This window comes from Echinops telfairi, unplaced genomic scaffold, assembly GCF_000313985.2.
Source record: "Echinops telfairi isolate 266 unplaced genomic scaffold, ASM31398v2 ScPeMD7_7458;HRSCAF=8496, whole genome shotgun sequence".
Lineage (NCBI taxonomy): Eukaryota > Metazoa > Chordata > Mammalia > Afrosoricida > Tenrecidae > Echinops > Echinops telfairi.
In genome coordinates, this window is record NW_022111358.1 from 31,012,369 (window position 1) to 31,027,580 (window position 15,212).

General features: G+C 58.7%; 1 protein-coding gene across 1 annotated transcript in view; it reads right to left on the reverse strand.

Moving 5' to 3' along the window:
* Window positions 1-6: 6 nt before the first annotated feature.
* The window catches only part of MPP2 (MAGUK p55 scaffold protein 2), a 25,626-nt gene continuing 10,420 nt past the window's right edge, over window positions 7-15,212 (reverse strand). The window contains exons 3-12 of the mRNA XM_004707207.2: window positions 7,234-7,386; window positions 6,949-7,098; window positions 6,403-6,630; window positions 5,645-5,776; window positions 5,445-5,550; window positions 5,286-5,354; window positions 4,917-5,078; window positions 3,529-3,731; window positions 3,082-3,210; window positions 7-2,249 (exon numbers count right to left, since the gene is read on the reverse strand). Of these exons, the coding sequence (XP_004707264.1) occupies window positions 2,073-2,249; window positions 3,082-3,210; window positions 3,529-3,731; window positions 4,917-5,078; window positions 5,286-5,354; window positions 5,445-5,550; window positions 5,645-5,776; window positions 6,403-6,630; window positions 6,949-7,098; window positions 7,234-7,386 (1,509 nt within the window). The 3' untranslated portion in view covers window positions 7-2,072. The remainder of the gene's footprint in view (window positions 2,250-3,081; window positions 3,211-3,528; window positions 3,732-4,916; window positions 5,079-5,285; window positions 5,355-5,444; window positions 5,551-5,644; window positions 5,777-6,402; window positions 6,631-6,948; window positions 7,099-7,233; window positions 7,387-15,212) is intronic.

Below are 15,212 nucleotides of genomic sequence, written 5' to 3' on the forward strand. Positions count from 1 at the left end.
GGGGGGGGGGCAGGGACAGGGTCTGGGAAATGGCGGCAGGGTCCTCCTTATCCCGGGCATCCACTTGATGCGGCAGCAGGGTGGCAGTGCAGACAGTGTGTGGGGGGTGGGCGGAGCACAGAGCCACAGAGACAATGCAGCGGGCACACGCAGGTCCACCCAGCCCAGGCCAGGGTCCGCCCGTGGCCCACACTTGGCAAGTGTCTGGAATGGGCTCTGGGGCTCCGGCTGGAGGGAAGCGGTGCAGAGAGGGAGGACTGGCTGGTGGCAAGGAGGCTGGAGAGGAGCGGCCGCCTGCCCCCTAGGGCATCACCAGAGAGACTTACAAAAGAGCCAGGGGCCAGCTCCCCACAGGGCACCACTGCCTGGGCACTGTCTGTGAGACCTGGGTCAGAGGGCATGGCTGCCGGGAGGTTCACTGGCAGGTGAACCTGAAGGGTGAACAATAAGGTGGCTGAGACAGCAGACCCTTCCTATCTCTACTCCCAAGTCCCGGGAGAGGAGGGGCCTGGCAGAGGAAACGGAGCAGGACCACCACCCACCTGCCCTCACTCTCAACCCTTGGCCCAACGGAGGACAAAAAAGAGCCTGCCTAATGGGGACGGATGAGGAGCCAAGAGCCGCCTGCATCCTGTGTGCAGAGGCTTGGCATCTCGTTTGCATATACTACGCAGATGCAAATGAGATTCCTAATATCATAAATATATTTCTAAGATTTGTAATAAATATTGTTTCTTCTCCCTCCCCTCCCCTAGGAAATGGGCACACAGTGGTTCAGGGGCCAGCAAGGGCTGACGCTGCAGCGAGGACTGCTCAGATACAGGAGCGCGGGCACACGGGGGTGGAGTGGAGGTGCGGGGCAGGGGGGCCCCCTGTGGGAGGAGAGGGGACACGGAAGGAAGGATGAGGCCGGGAGATGGAGGGGCGGGTCCTGGGCCCCATCGTGGAAGGGGGATCTCCTATTTTACAAAACTGGCCTCCCCAGGGAGTGGGGGTGGCGTTTAGGATAGAGGGGCAACAGGAAAGGAGGGTCTGGGGAGGGCCAAGGCCCTGGCATCTGGGGGAAGGGTCTTCTAAGAAACAGAGGTGGTGGTGGGGAGCAGCCCAAAGAGGGACTCCAAAGCACAATAACCCACTGGTTCCCCTCCTCCAAACCTGGCCTGCCCCCCACTCCCACCCCCAGCTGTGCCAGAAACACAGGCCCAGGGGCCCTGGGAGCTGACAGGTGAAGGGTGCCCCAGGGGGGTGGGCAGTGAGGAGTCAGCTAATACACTAACTTCTCCAATCTTGCACTCCGGGACCAACACACACGGTCCCCTCGGCACCCCACCTCTGCCCCTCAGGGTCAGGAGGCCAGAGCAGGCCTGAGAAAAGACCCGGAGGGCCTTAGATGTGTCCCCCCTGGGCTGACCTGCAGGTCCCTGCCTGCCTTGCCCTGCAGGGGCGGGGCTGACAGGCAGGGGCACAGCGGAGAAGTCTGCAGCGACATCGGCAGTGAAAAGCTGTGGATAAGGACGGGACAGGGCAGTGCCCACCCCTAGGACTTCTGCCCGCTCTGAGGGAGCCCAGTGCCGGGCCTCAGAACCTGGCAGCCGGCTTATGAGTCGGCTCCTCCACAGGTTTCAGGCCGGCACCAGGTAGGCACCAGGCGTCCAGGACTGCCTGGCTGCCAGTGGACCACGCGCACTCCTGACCACTCGGATGCTGCCCTAAGCCTGGTCCTCGGGCCCTGGGGTGGGAGTGGGGGCAGGAGTGGGGAGGGTGCACCCCGTCCAGAGGAGACAAGGCGCCTGAAGGGGGTGGCCAGCAGGGGGCAGTAAACCCAGGGCCCTCTCAGCTTATGTCTTCTCTGAGCAGGATCAAGGTGAGCCAGACACATCCAGAGAGGGACACCTGGTAGACGATGGGCATGGGGAGTGGGCAGCACCTGGACACAGAGGTGCCCCATGAATGCCCACCCCTGGCAGTGCACGAATCCACACTGAAGCCAGACATGGGGAGAGCCAGGGAGGGGTCAGGATTGTGGGAGGAGGTGGGCTCAGGTCCCGGGGTGACAGCCCACAGATCAGGGCTCAGTACACCCAGCTAACGGGCACCCACTGGGGCTCCGTGCGCAGCTTCTCCAGGGCTGCCTGGAGGCCTCGGAAGGTCCTCTCCAGGTTGCTGTTGACCAGGCTGAGGTCGAAGTAGTGCCCGTAGCCCCTCTGGATTCGGCTGCTCTCTTCCACCGTCCGCCTCAGGTCTGTCTCCTGCCTCGGCACACGGGGACCTTGGTCAGGACCCCCAGAGCACCCCCGTGGCCACACAATGCCCCTACTCCTACCCCAGACCCAGATGCAACTGTCCAGGCAGCTGAATTAAACAAGTTGAAGCCGGAGTTCTAGAGCCGGTCCAGCTGCTTCCCAAAGGCCCCAGTCTCCTGGGTTTGTTTCCAGGGCTGAGGTGCCCACAAGGGAAAGCTCAGACCATGGTACATACCTCTGGTCCCGCAAACAGAGGGCCATAGCCAGGCTCGGGAAGCGAGACCTGCAGTACCAGGTACCGCCAGCAGATGGGCCCTGAGCTCAGCATTGCACCTTCTGGGAGGTGATTTGAACTCACAGTGGACCCTGTAGGACAGAGCACTGCCTCTGCGGTTTTCAGAGGTTGTAAATCTCTATGAGAGTAGAAAGCCTCATCTTTCTCTTTCGGAGTGGCCAGTAGAGAACCTCAGCGAGGCCCAAATCCCCGGTATACTGGAGTCATGTAACACAGGGACTTGAAACCTCTCCGGGGCCAGGCACCCTCCCAGATGCTAACACATCCCTCGAGCCGGCAGTCCTGCCTCCAGCTTCCTCCTACCCACAGCTTTTCCCCAGCTAACCCCGCCTCTGCCCCTCGGACGGTCTAGTCAGAGCAGCTGCGTGCCTGATTCCCTGTGAGCCTCTGGCCCCTCAGGGACAAGTTGGGCAGGCATTCATCAAAACCCTCCCCCTTCCATGGAGCCAACTCCTCCTCTTCATCAGCTGAGCCCTCCCCCTGCCACCCAGGCTGCCACCAGTCCTCCCTCCCACCCCCAACGGCACTGCAGACCACCCTCACCGTGAGCTGCTTGGTGGATACCCCACTGTCCAGCGCAGCCCGGTTCATGGCCCGCAGGGTCTCATAGTCGGGGGCCTCGATGAACACCACATAAGGGACAAACTCGGCTGTCCTCAATACCTTCACTGCCTGCAGGAGAAGGGGGGTATGTGTCAGAGAGCAGGTCCCCATGTATACCTGAGAAGGCTCTCTTGGGTGATAATGGGGTGCCTGAGGATGGATGAGGGAGCTAAGGGCTGGGAACATGAGTCTTGGCGATGGGTGGGAGAAGGCGGGGTCCCTGGAGCAGCCTAGAGAAGGAAGTGGGGAGTTGAGTGGCTAAGTGAGGTTCAGGAGGCTGGGCAATCTACATGGAGGACAAGAGCTGGAAGAAGATGGGACAGGTGGGGCAGCAGAGGGCTGGGAGAGGACCCTGGGCAGGCTGGGCAGGCGTCGTCAGGGCAGTACCTGGGGGTTGACGTCCAACACGCACACCTTGCCGGCAGCAACCACGCCCCGGATGGAGTCGATCCGGGTGCCATACAGGTTCCCCTCATACTCGCCATGCTCCAGGTAACGCCCCGCTCGGATGTCCGACTCCATCTCAGCCCGGGACACAAAGCTGTAACCCTGGCCTTCCCGCTCCGAGTCCTTGGGCCGCCGGGACGTGTCTAAGAAGAGGGCACGTGTTCTCAGAGACACACGTCTACATACATCCTTCAGCTTGGGCTAGGGCCTACCCAACATCTTCCCCAAACAGCTGCCTTTGCCCTATCACCAGGACATCCAGGATCACGGAAGTCCATGTTGAGAAGACCCTCAGAGATCACCTGGTCCAACCCACTGCTCAAAGATGGGGGCTGAGGCCCAGAGAGGGCAGTGTGCAGCCCAAAGTCACACAGCAAAGTCCCCAGGAACTCACAGCTCCTACCACTCAGATGGGTATGTCACCAAGCTGTGTCATCTTCCACAAGACCCCATACAGGTCACAACCTCACTTCACCTGAGCCGCCAGCGGACACACTTTGAGCAAGTGAAATGGGAGAGAAGGGAGGCGAGGTCAGCCCAGACCCAGGGCCACCTGTGGACAGGACACCTTCCTAACCTCTCCTGATCATGCAGTTCTCCCATTCGCCCACAGAGGGCGCAGGCGTGTCTGAACTCCATTTCTCTGTCATCCAGGCCCTGTGCCCCTCCACCCCTTCCCCTCCTAAGCGTCCATCATTCCCTCCCTGGGGGAAATGACATTCTCTTCCTCCTGTGCTCCCCACTCTGGCCTTTCCCATCGTGACACTACTCATCCCCTTCCTGGACGCTCAGCATTGCCCCAGAGTTACCAGGCTGTCCCATGGAAGCCACATCTTTCTTCGAGGAGCAGCTGGTGAGGGCAAAGCGGTGATCTTCCAGTTAGCGGTTGAGTGCTTCACCGCTGTGCCCCCAAGACCCTCAAACTAAGGCACAGAAAGATGAACTAAATGCCTGGTGGGGATGGGAGTGGAGCCCAGGCAGCCTGGCTCACGTGTCCCCTCTCCCCACACTTGTCTCCTGCCCTTCAGAGCCCTGTAAGGCCCTAGACCAGTGGTTCTCCACCTTCCTAATGCTGCGACCCTTTCATACAGTTCCTCATGTGGTGGTGACCCCCAACCTTTTCTTTGCTACTTCATCACTGTCATTTTGCTACTGTTATGAATCGTGCAACCCCTGTGAAAGGGTCGTTCCACCCCCAACGGGGTCGCGACCCACAGGTTGAGAACCGCTGCCCTAGATCAAAGCCTGTGCCCAACATCTCACACACAGGGGTGCCAAGCGGTGTTGGCCCTGCCCCTGCCGAGCCCAGGCGGCGGGCGCCCACTCACAGGGCACAGTGGTGCCATAGCGGTCCGCGTTCCACATGATGAGCTTGTTCTTCAGGCTGCGTCGGCCCACGCCTTGCGCCCCGATCAGCACCAGGGTTTTCCGGCGGAAAGGGGGCATGCGAGCCACCTCCTCGTAGATCAGCAGCTCGTGGCGGTCAAACTCTGGAAAGGGGAGAGAGACCCCAGGTCGCGTCCGGGGGCGGGGCTAGGCCGAGAGCCCCGGGCTCCGGGAGGGGAGGAGGAGGGGGCGGGGCCCGGGGACACCTGGGCGGTGTCTGAGCTCAGATAGCATACAAAATGCAGTCCTGGGGGACGGGTGCCATGCCGTATAAAGGGGGCTGGGAGGTGAGGGGGACAGCTGACACCCACCCGCATTCTTGGTGGTCAGATACATCATTCGCTTCTTTTTCTTTCCTGAAAGGCTGCCGCACAGCGTGCCTAGTCACAGGGAGATGGGCGGATGAGACCAGGCAGGTCGCGACAGGTCTGATTGCAGGGAGGGGGGTCTGGTGGGAAGGGGCCTCGAACCTGAGGTCGGTGTCAACTCCACGTCCCGCTTGACAAAGGCTTTCCGCTTCTCCTCCAGCAGCTGGCTGGGGATGAGCCCCGCGCTGCCTCCCTCCACGTGGCATGCCTGAAGGAGACAGGAGGCAGGGCGAGCTTTCGGGCCGGCCCTCACCTTCCCCACAGCACACCTGGAGCCCCCCCCAGGGCTGCCAAGGGCTCACCTGCCACCAGTTGGCGTCGTCCTGGTTAACAATCTGCAGCAGGGCGCCGGCGCTGAAGCGCAGACCCGCCTCCTTGCAGGGGATGAGGCTGTCCCGGGCCGGGTCGTAGTCGAAGTGACACTTCACAAACACCTGGGCACAGGGATTAGCAAAGGGTCACGGGAAGGCGCGGGGGGCAGGCTGGAGAAGCCAGTGGCCTGGGGTGGAGGTGTCAGCCGACCCTCTCCCCATCCCCCCACAGAGAAGAGGGCTTAGCATTGTCTTGCTAGAGGAGTGCCGCCCCCAAGCAGGCCGGACGCCCCTCCCTGGTACCAGTCTCCCTTGGGCTCTCGAACAAAGGGATTCAGAGAACTGGAGACTCCAGGCGGACCTAGGGCCCGGCCCCGCCCCCTGAGGAGGCGGGCTCTCTGGTCCGCCACCAGAGCCACGTCCAGCCCCGCTTGGCAGACGGCTAGCCAATCAGAGAGGGGGGCGGAACAGCCAGATCCACCCACCCACCCCACCCCGGAGTTCACCAACCAGAAGGCGACAGCCCAGGTCACTAGGCAACCTCACCCTAGGGCCACACACTCCGCACTTGTACCTTCTGGGTTCCCTGGCCGCGGACGCGTGCCCAGGAATGGCACGCGGACTCAAGAGGGCTCGGCCACGAGCGCCTCGCGCGGAGGCCCGCAGAGCTGGCTCCCTAGTTTGCCGTGGCCACGTGGGCTGCAGTAGGCCAACCACCTTGAGCCTGGCGGCTGGGCAGAGGGGCCCACCTGGCGCGGCAGATGGGGCTCCTGGTAGCTGGGCAGGATCTTGAGGATGACGCTGCCGCTGGCGCTGCGCAGGAGCTCCTGCAGCGCGCGGGGGTCGCTGCCCACCGGCTGCCCGTTCACCTCCTTGATGATGTCACCCACGTGCAGCAGGCCTTGCTGGGCCACCATGCCCCCGTGTAGGATGCGCGCGATCACCAGCTCGCCGCCCTCCACGCGGAACGTCACACCCTGGGGGGCCGGCAGGAAGGGAGGAGATGGAGGAAGAAGAGGATGAAGAGTAAGAGCAGCTCCACGTCAGAGTCTTCCCGCGGGACCCTTAACTCCGCCTACTCCCCCACCAACCCGAGTCGTCTTTTTCCATCATCGACCCAAACTCATCACTTCACTGTTAAGGAGGCAGGTGGGCAGCGGAGAGCGCCCTGGCCTGTGGATATGCTCGCGGGCACAGGGTGGGCTCCTCTCTAGCCCTCTCCCAACCAGCTTCCCCCAACTGATGCTGCGACTGTGCTGTGCTCCCCAGCGCCCCTTCGCTGCCCGCCAGCTCACCAGATGCTCCCCAGCCGTCTTGCGGATGCCCACCATGCGCACGGCGTCGGGTGGCACAGGCTGGTTGCTGAATGTGGGGTCCAACCCGGGGCTGGGGGGCGGAGTCTCATAGGTCTTTGAGGCCACGGAGTCGTGAGTCTCCAGGAGTGACTGGAAAGGTATTGGGGGGCGGGTGGGGGCGGGTAGGGCAATGAAACAGCGCCCAGAGGTCCCTAGCCACCCAACTCTCACCCCAGCTCCAACTTCCCGACCGCTCGGTCGCTGCACCCCTACCACCCTGGAAACCTGGAAGTGGGGCTCCTGGAGGATGCGGGCCAGCTCGGCTGCGGTGCTGCTCTGCTCGGCTAGCTGCGCCAGGTCCCGCAGGATCTCCTGCACCAGCGCCAGGTTGTTGTCCCGCACCGCCTCCAGCTTGGTCTCCTCCAGCCGCTCATGGGCCTGGGTGGGGGAAGGCAGAACAGGTGGGGGTCTTGTGCTTCCTCCAGGGGCTCCAGAACCCCAAACCACATCCCTCCCCCATCTCAGGCAGCTCACCCCTCCCGTGGCCCCTAGACAGTGAGTGGTCCGCTCCAAATCCAGGTGTAGATTCCTACCTACAAGGCAGCTGGCTGCCAACAGGACAGACCCGCATTCATCATCGAACAGACCCCAGTTGTGTTCCCCAGGAATGAGACTGGGATGGACGAGGGGGGAGGGGTGGATGCTGTGGCACCTGTTCTGACTCATGGCGACCCCCCGAACAGCAGAATTCGTCGTGGGCGCAGCCTGCCCAGTGTACGGAAGTGAGAATGCGAAGGACAGACTCATGTCTACGCTTTCCCTGGGCTCCCAGTGCATCTCATTCAAGGGCAGCTTCTTCCATCGACAGCATGATCGAGTGGTGCCTTGGACACCCTGAGGAACTTGCCCAGGGTCACCGGGAACTCCACCTTGAGTCTCTAGGACCTCTGTCTGGTGACTTAGCGCTTTCTGCCTCCTTTCCTGGGAGGGGTGAGGCCAGGAACCAGCCCCCCCCCCTCCAGGGGCTAGGAGAGACCCCGAACCTCTGTGCTGCTCTGCTGGTTCAGGGCACCCCCACAAGAAGCTTCTGGAGAAGGAAAGAGGGGCCCTTTGCCAGCAGCCAGCCCAGGGGGCAGGGAGGCTTCGTGGCTCAGGAAGAAAGGAGTCCCCATGCAGGGCTGTGCAGACAAGAGCCAGGCGACTCCGTGTGCATCACAGCAAACACTTAAGGTTTCCGGCGGCGCGTTGTCCTAAAGGCGATCCCCAGACTGGGAAGCTGAGAGCCTGGACGAAAGTGTGCTCGGCTGGTCTCCACACGCGTGACCGCGGGGCTGGGAAGAGCGGCTGCAGCACAATTCCCAGAGAGAGAGAAAACCCAACACGCATTCTGCAGGAGAAAGCGCTCTCTCCACAGCTGCCCTCCTTTAAGCGGCCGTCAAGGGCGTCTCCCTTCTTGGCTGTGAGATGTTCTATTTTGAAAGCAGCGAAGGTCCTTCCGTCTTAGGGAGCTGGGAGTCGGCGTCTTTATCCTTTGTCTGTTAGATGCCTGGTGCTTGCAGTGAAGTCCAGATGTACATCACTCTCTAGCAAACAGGCTCTCGGCATGTACTCTCTCTGATACGGTAAGTTACTTCCTACGTACGTACGCCTGGTTTCTCACACACACTGTTAAGAAGATGCATACCTCTGAAAACGGCGGAGGCTGCTGGCTACTGTTCTTACAGAGCAGCGGTTCTCAACCTGTGGGTCACGGCTCCTTCAGGGGTCGAACGACCCTTTCACAGTAGCAAAATGACAGGGATGAAGTAGCTACAAAAATACTGTGATGGTTGGGGGTCACCACCACCTGAGGAACTGTATGAAAGGGTCGCAGCATCAGGAAGGTGGAGAAGCACTGTGAAAGAGCGATTGTCCCATTTGGCACTATTGTTGACACTTCTTTTGAGGTGTTCTGAAAGATTTCAGGATTTCTCAGATTCACGCTTGACCCAATCTATTGTCTATGTGCCTGACGAAGGCTCGCACACCTCGTTACTATACATACGCCTGCTAATAAGCTGGCTCTCTCTCGATTCCAGCGTGGGAGACAAGCCCCTCTTTTCTGTCTTATTTATTTTCCCTTAATCGCACACGCTGCTCCTAAGGACCCGTTCGACTGTGGGCCTGGATCCACACCAGAACTTCCCTCCGAGGCACCTGAGTGCATTTGAACCTCCAACCTTCTGCTCAGCTGGTGAGCACATCCATTGTTTGCACCATCCAGGCACAAAACTGACAAAAGAAAAGAAAATGCGTTTGAGCCCAGTCCGTGCTGCCCTCCCTCTTTCGTTACAGAGTGGCACTGCTTCCTAGGCTTTCCGTGGCTGTAACCTGGACAGACGTCTTTCTTCCTCAGCACTGGGCTGGGTCAGTTCACAAGACCAGCCTTTAGGTAAACACCCAACTGCAAGCCACTTGTACCACCCAGGGACCCAGGATGCCCTTTTTATCCTTGTTCATCATTTGAAAAATAGTTGCAGGCCCACATCACGTCACCCCCAAGGACTTCAGCGTGTCCACCCCAAGCACAAAGACCCTCTGCTACATAACCATGGTTTCCTCATCGCGTCCAAGAAACTGATATAACATGATCTAACCGACACTCCATGTTCCAATGTCCCCTAATGTCCTCAAAAGGTTTATGGCTTTTTAACTTTGCTGATCCAATTCGGGATCACACATTGCATGTGGTTGTCACCTAGTTCTGTCCTCCTTTAATGTAGAATATGTGAGAAAGATGGTGCATTCAGCCTCGGTGAATAGTTACAGCCTGGGAAACCCACAGGGGCAGTTCTAGCCTGTCCTACTGGGTCACTTTGAGCCATCATCGGCTCGATGACAGTAAGTGATCTAGAATAGACCCCAGCAACTTGTGGCCATTCAGAATGTTGGCTTTTAAAGAGTTTATAGAATGGAGTTTATAGCCTGTCCCACAACTTGGACTTGCCAGATTGCTTCCCCATCCTTACGACTGTGTGTCCATCTAGACAAGAGTTCTACATCTGTGCTCTGGGCCTTTCCTGCTCCGTCACAGGAGACCAGCCTGTAGGTGAGACCTGAACATTGTGACTGTCTTGTTCCCCAGCAGGTTTAATCGGTCATGATATAAGTCTTGCGAAATAATGATGGTCTAGCTCCATCACTCAGCCTACATTCCTCAGATGGCATTCCACCCTGGGAGACAGCGTGCATTTTCTCCCACCCTGCGGATATCGCCCCATCTCTCTTTCTCTGCGTCACGGTACACCTTCTTTTTAACCCAGTGCGTTCTCACCCACCATCAGCACCGTCTTCATTGGCTCAGTTTATCTCAAATGTGCCTAGTGGGAGCCCCATTAGGGCCATGTCCTTTCGATCTGTGCCCTTGAAGCCATCAGTCTCTCGATACCTTCTTCCTCCCAAGAATAGGCTCCTCCTGTTCTTTAGCAATTCTTCCGAGGGGCATCGACTTCTTTCGGTGGGACATGGTCCCCACCATGACTCTGAGGCATAGACAGCATTGTCCTCATTTCTCGGAAGGACTGAGTGAAGCTCAGAGAGGTTCATGGGCACACAAAGGACACACAGCACGCCCAGGGGCCTTCTGGCTGCCAGTCCTCTTCTGTCTTTTTCATTTCAAGTTTATTAGGTCACACCCTGCCCTCACGGGCCCCCCAGCTGGCAAATGTCCCCACTAGTACTTTTCTGCATTTCTGAATATCACCAGCCTTGAACTCCTCACCTTGGCCCTGCCAGCTGTTGGAACACCTGCTGCTGGCTCCCTGTCAGCCCTCCCATATGCCACTCACCGGCCCAGGCTGCCACCTGCTGCCTGCAGCCAACCCCCTGGACTTAGGATCTGTCTACCAGACTTGACTCCCCTCCAGATCCAGGTTCGGCCCTTCCCACACCATCTGCCACGTTGTCTCCGGAAGGGAACTCCAGCCAGGCTCCACGAGGTCGGAGAGGGGGAGGTGAACGGCCCCCACATACAGTTCCCACAGGGCTCCATCCCCAAGGGTTCCCGGGCCGCTTGGCCAGAAACACCACCACCACCAAAAAAGATTTTTGTAATCATTTGTAAAACCCAATGTTTGCAGTGGGTTCAAACAGAATTTTTTGTCTTCCTTCTACATCAGAAAAATAAACCAAATTTAATACAGAATTATTAAAATTGGTTGTTGTTGTTTTTTAAGGTAGGAAGAAGTTGGTCTGATCTTTATTAAGTTCAGACAGGCCTGGATGGCGATTCCCCCCCGGACTGCTTCACAACCAGATGGAGGGGAGAAGCCACTGGATTGTCTTCGCCCGCTGGCCTGTTACTGGACATTTCCGAATTGAGGAAGAGTCCACGTCACCTTCCACATTATGCTGTTGGCATCTGGAGCCACACCAGGAATGGCTTGGGAGAAAATCCTGACCAGGTTCTCCCCAAAAACCTTTCTGGAGAAGAGTTTACCGACAGTCCATACAGCCTGCGGTACCCTCTCAGGAGGCTGTCCTGTGCCGCCCCAAGGTATGGAGGGAAGAAGATGCAGGAGGACAAACTCGGACACCATCAGGAGAAGGACAAACCAGCTGGCATTGTCCCAGCACTGGGCTTAGTCCACAGCGAGTGTGCCAGAAGTATTTGTTGCATAGGTGAATGAACGGTAGGTGGGTGGATGGATCGAAGGATGGAACAATGGGCCCTTGAGTGTCAGAGCCACAGAGCTGGCGGCCCCTGCACTGAAGGCTGGAGGGATGCTATTGATGGGCTGAGGGATGCTAACTCCCAGGGGCGGGGTGTAAATGAATGGCTAGGGGCTGTCTACCTTGAGATTTGCTCTCTCAAATGGCCCTCGTCCCAAACAGACTTCCCCCATTGGCTGCATCATTGGAGAAGCAGTCGTCCTAGTGACCCCGAGAAGGTGATGAAGGACATCAGCGATGGGCGGTTACAGATACTGAGATATCAAGAGGCAGCCCAACCCCACCGCTCTGACATGTATCCTGTCTGAGCGGCACCAGGTAGCAGAGCTCAGATTAGGTAGTATCAGCATGCGATGATGTCGTTGTCGTTGACCCACAGGTCACATGCCTGTGGGAACTCACACGTACATGCACACACACACTCTCCTTCGCTTCTCTCTCGGCCCTCAGTCCTGGTCTTTGCGGTACTCGCTTGGGTGCTAAAGGTGTCAGCATAAGGCAGAATGCCATTGCGCCAGGTAGTGTGTGTGTGTGTGTATGTGTCCTCACAGGGGTCAAAGATCAACTTTTCCCATATGGATCCTGAGCAGTACCTTCCCAGACCCTCTTGAATGAAAGGTCCTTGCTCAGTCCTCTCCCTCTGTGCCCCAGCCCCAGCCCCCCAGAGTGCCAGGAATCCATGGGACCAGAGAGACGTGCCCTCATCGGATGAGTCCCTCCTGGTTCTGGATGGCCAAGACTCCAGGAGTCTCTGCCCAAATGGCCACTCGCTCGCTCCCACGCCCTCTCGGGGACTCTTCCCACACTTCCGGGGCAGGGGGGAGGGAGCAGATGAGTGGCTGGCTCCCCCAGAAATGACTGCAGAAACCGAAGGCCTTGCTGGTGGGAAGGGAAAGGGGGCAGCCACCCTGGAAGACAGTCTGGCAGTTTCTTGCAAAGCTACACACGGGCCACTATTCAATCCAGCAATCGGGTGCGTGTCTAGACATGAACCCACAGGATGAGACACATGCACCAAAGCACACTGCGTATGTGAAAAGAAGCCAGCCCAGAAAAGCTCTGTGCTCCGATTCCAACTACATGACATCCAGACAGGACAACACCAAAGAGACGGCGGGCGACCAGGTCCGTGGCTGACGTAAGGGGAGGGGAATCAGCTGGGGCATGGGGTAACTTTCAGACAGCGAGATTCTTCTGTCTGATGCTGACATTAACCAGTCAGCAAGACCCAATGTCAACGTCGCCTGTGAGTTGCAAACACTGTGCTGGAAGGCGGTGAGAGGACAGAGGGGGAAGCGAGATGCAGGAGACAGGAGATAGGTGCGGACTCAACTTCCTGCTTGAGCTTTCTGTAAACCCCAAACTACTCAAGAATAAATCTAGGAAGGATTCATCAATCAGCTAGCATTCAGTGTGGGACTGAATCATCGATGGAGGTGTGACAGCTCATCGAGTCCCTTTGGAAAGCACTGTACTGAGACTGTAAGGGCCCTGGTGGCACAGGGGTTAAGTGCTCAGCTGCTAACAGAAAGTCCAGAGATCTGAATGGAGGTGCCTCTCAGCTGAGAAAAGGCAGCAGGTGGCTTCCACAGTGATGACAGATTTGGAAATAACTATCCTGTGGGGTCTCTGTGATTCGGAGTCGGCTCCACAGCAGGGGTTTAGTTTGAGTTTAGCGCCTCATGGCCGTTCTGCTGCCCAGGTCCCCCCTAGAGAAAGGCCCAGCAGTGCAGAGGCAGGTGCATGTGAGGTCGGCCACCGCCGCGCTGCAGAAAGTAGTGGTTAGTGCGGAGTCAGCAGCAGCAGCACACCTGGCTCTCCGAGGGGGGGAGTCGAGGAAGGACGGGGCTCCTTGGGATCCTGGAAAAGTGCACACCCTTCCCGATGACCATCTGTGTGAACTAGAAATCTCAGAAACAGGAGCAAGCGAGAGGAGAACTCCACTAAACAGAAGCACGGTGTTCAGAGCCCAGCACTGGGGCAGCCGGGGACGTGACGTCACCCACACCAGGCTGGTGGTGACCGCATGAAGGTGGGAACGAGCCTCGGGAGAGAGGAAGGCAGGACACACACACACACACACACACACCCCCCACCCCACCCCCACCCTCCGCGCTGTCTGTCTTGTTCTTTCTGACAACGAATGTGATCACCTAGGCCAAGGGGCACCAGTGGCCATCTTCAGCGGGGCGGCGGGAAGACCCTGTTTTGTGTTCCTTCACCCAGCTGAGATTCTGGGAGCACCTCCACGTGTCAGGCACTGTCCTGAGCTCTGGGGTCACAGCGAGAGGTATCCCTGCCCTCACAGAGCTCACGTGCTTTCGGTCTGAAATGCACCTCGGCCTTGTTTCCGTGTTACCTTCGTGACAAGAACCCTCCGTCACGGATGAAAAGCTACTTGCCTTCCCCCATCACCTTCAACCTGCCGGCCGGCCTTCTCTTCCTCTTCCTCTTCCTGAACCCTCCTGATACTGACCCTCCGAGCTCTGCCTTCAGAGGCTCACAACCTCCCAGGTCCTCAGCCATTTGCCAGGCAGGGCTGTGACCTGGTGACAACCCTGGGCCCCCATCCCTACAGTGGTTCTCTCCCTGACAGGCACCCCCGCTCCGCTGCACTCCCTCTGCCTCCGTGGAAGCTCCAGCCACCGACTGCACCTCCACCCCCCTAACCACAAGGTCGTTGACAGGCTCTCTGGTCACCCCGCTATTCCCTGATGACCATGGAAAGGGCTTCTGTCTTCTGTCTGTCCCAGGACCAACCAGAAGCCTGGATTCCAGCCCCGGCGTTGACACTCACCCCTTGTCCCTGGCCCTCCTCACAGATGGCCTCTGCTTCCCCTGCAGCTGGGTCATGTCCCGCAGAGATCTCCCACTGCTCACATCCCTCTGTGGGACCTCAGCCCCTCGCCATGACCACCCAACTCGACAAGACTCGGCTGCCTCACAGCCCTGGACCTTGCCCTCCAGGTTCCCCCTGACTCTCTGTCACCCCCTTCAACGTGGTGATGCCCTGAGTCATTCTCACAAGACCCTTCACACGGGGTAGGGTGGGGAGGGAAGCTAGCCATCCCCACCCCCGCCCCGGCTGGCACACATTCTGGACCACAACCTGCCCTGTTCTCTGAATCTCTCGCTCGCGTTACCTCCCACCCAGGAAACCAAGCACCTGGCTCCTTGATTTGGGTCTGCTTCCTCTTCCCTCCCTCCCCCATGACTGGTCAGGCCTTCCTTTGGAACCCCCTGCCCAAGCCCCTCCCCTGCTGGCTCTCTCAGTGGAAGGTGACACTGGGTCACACATCCCCCAGGCTGAATTCGAGGTGCCTTGCCACCTCCCCACTAAAATACCCAAACACCAAGCTCTGCCAACTTACCTCCTAACTCTTTCCGCTCCCCTCCCTCGAGCCCTTTAGCACAGCTCCCGTTCAGCTCTCAGCATCCCTAGCTGACAGCACCTCACAGCCCCCAAATTGTCCCCCCAACTCCAGGCATGACATGCAAACCGCAACCTTCGGGTCACCGCCATAGGCTGCCAAAGGGAGGGTCCCAAGACACCT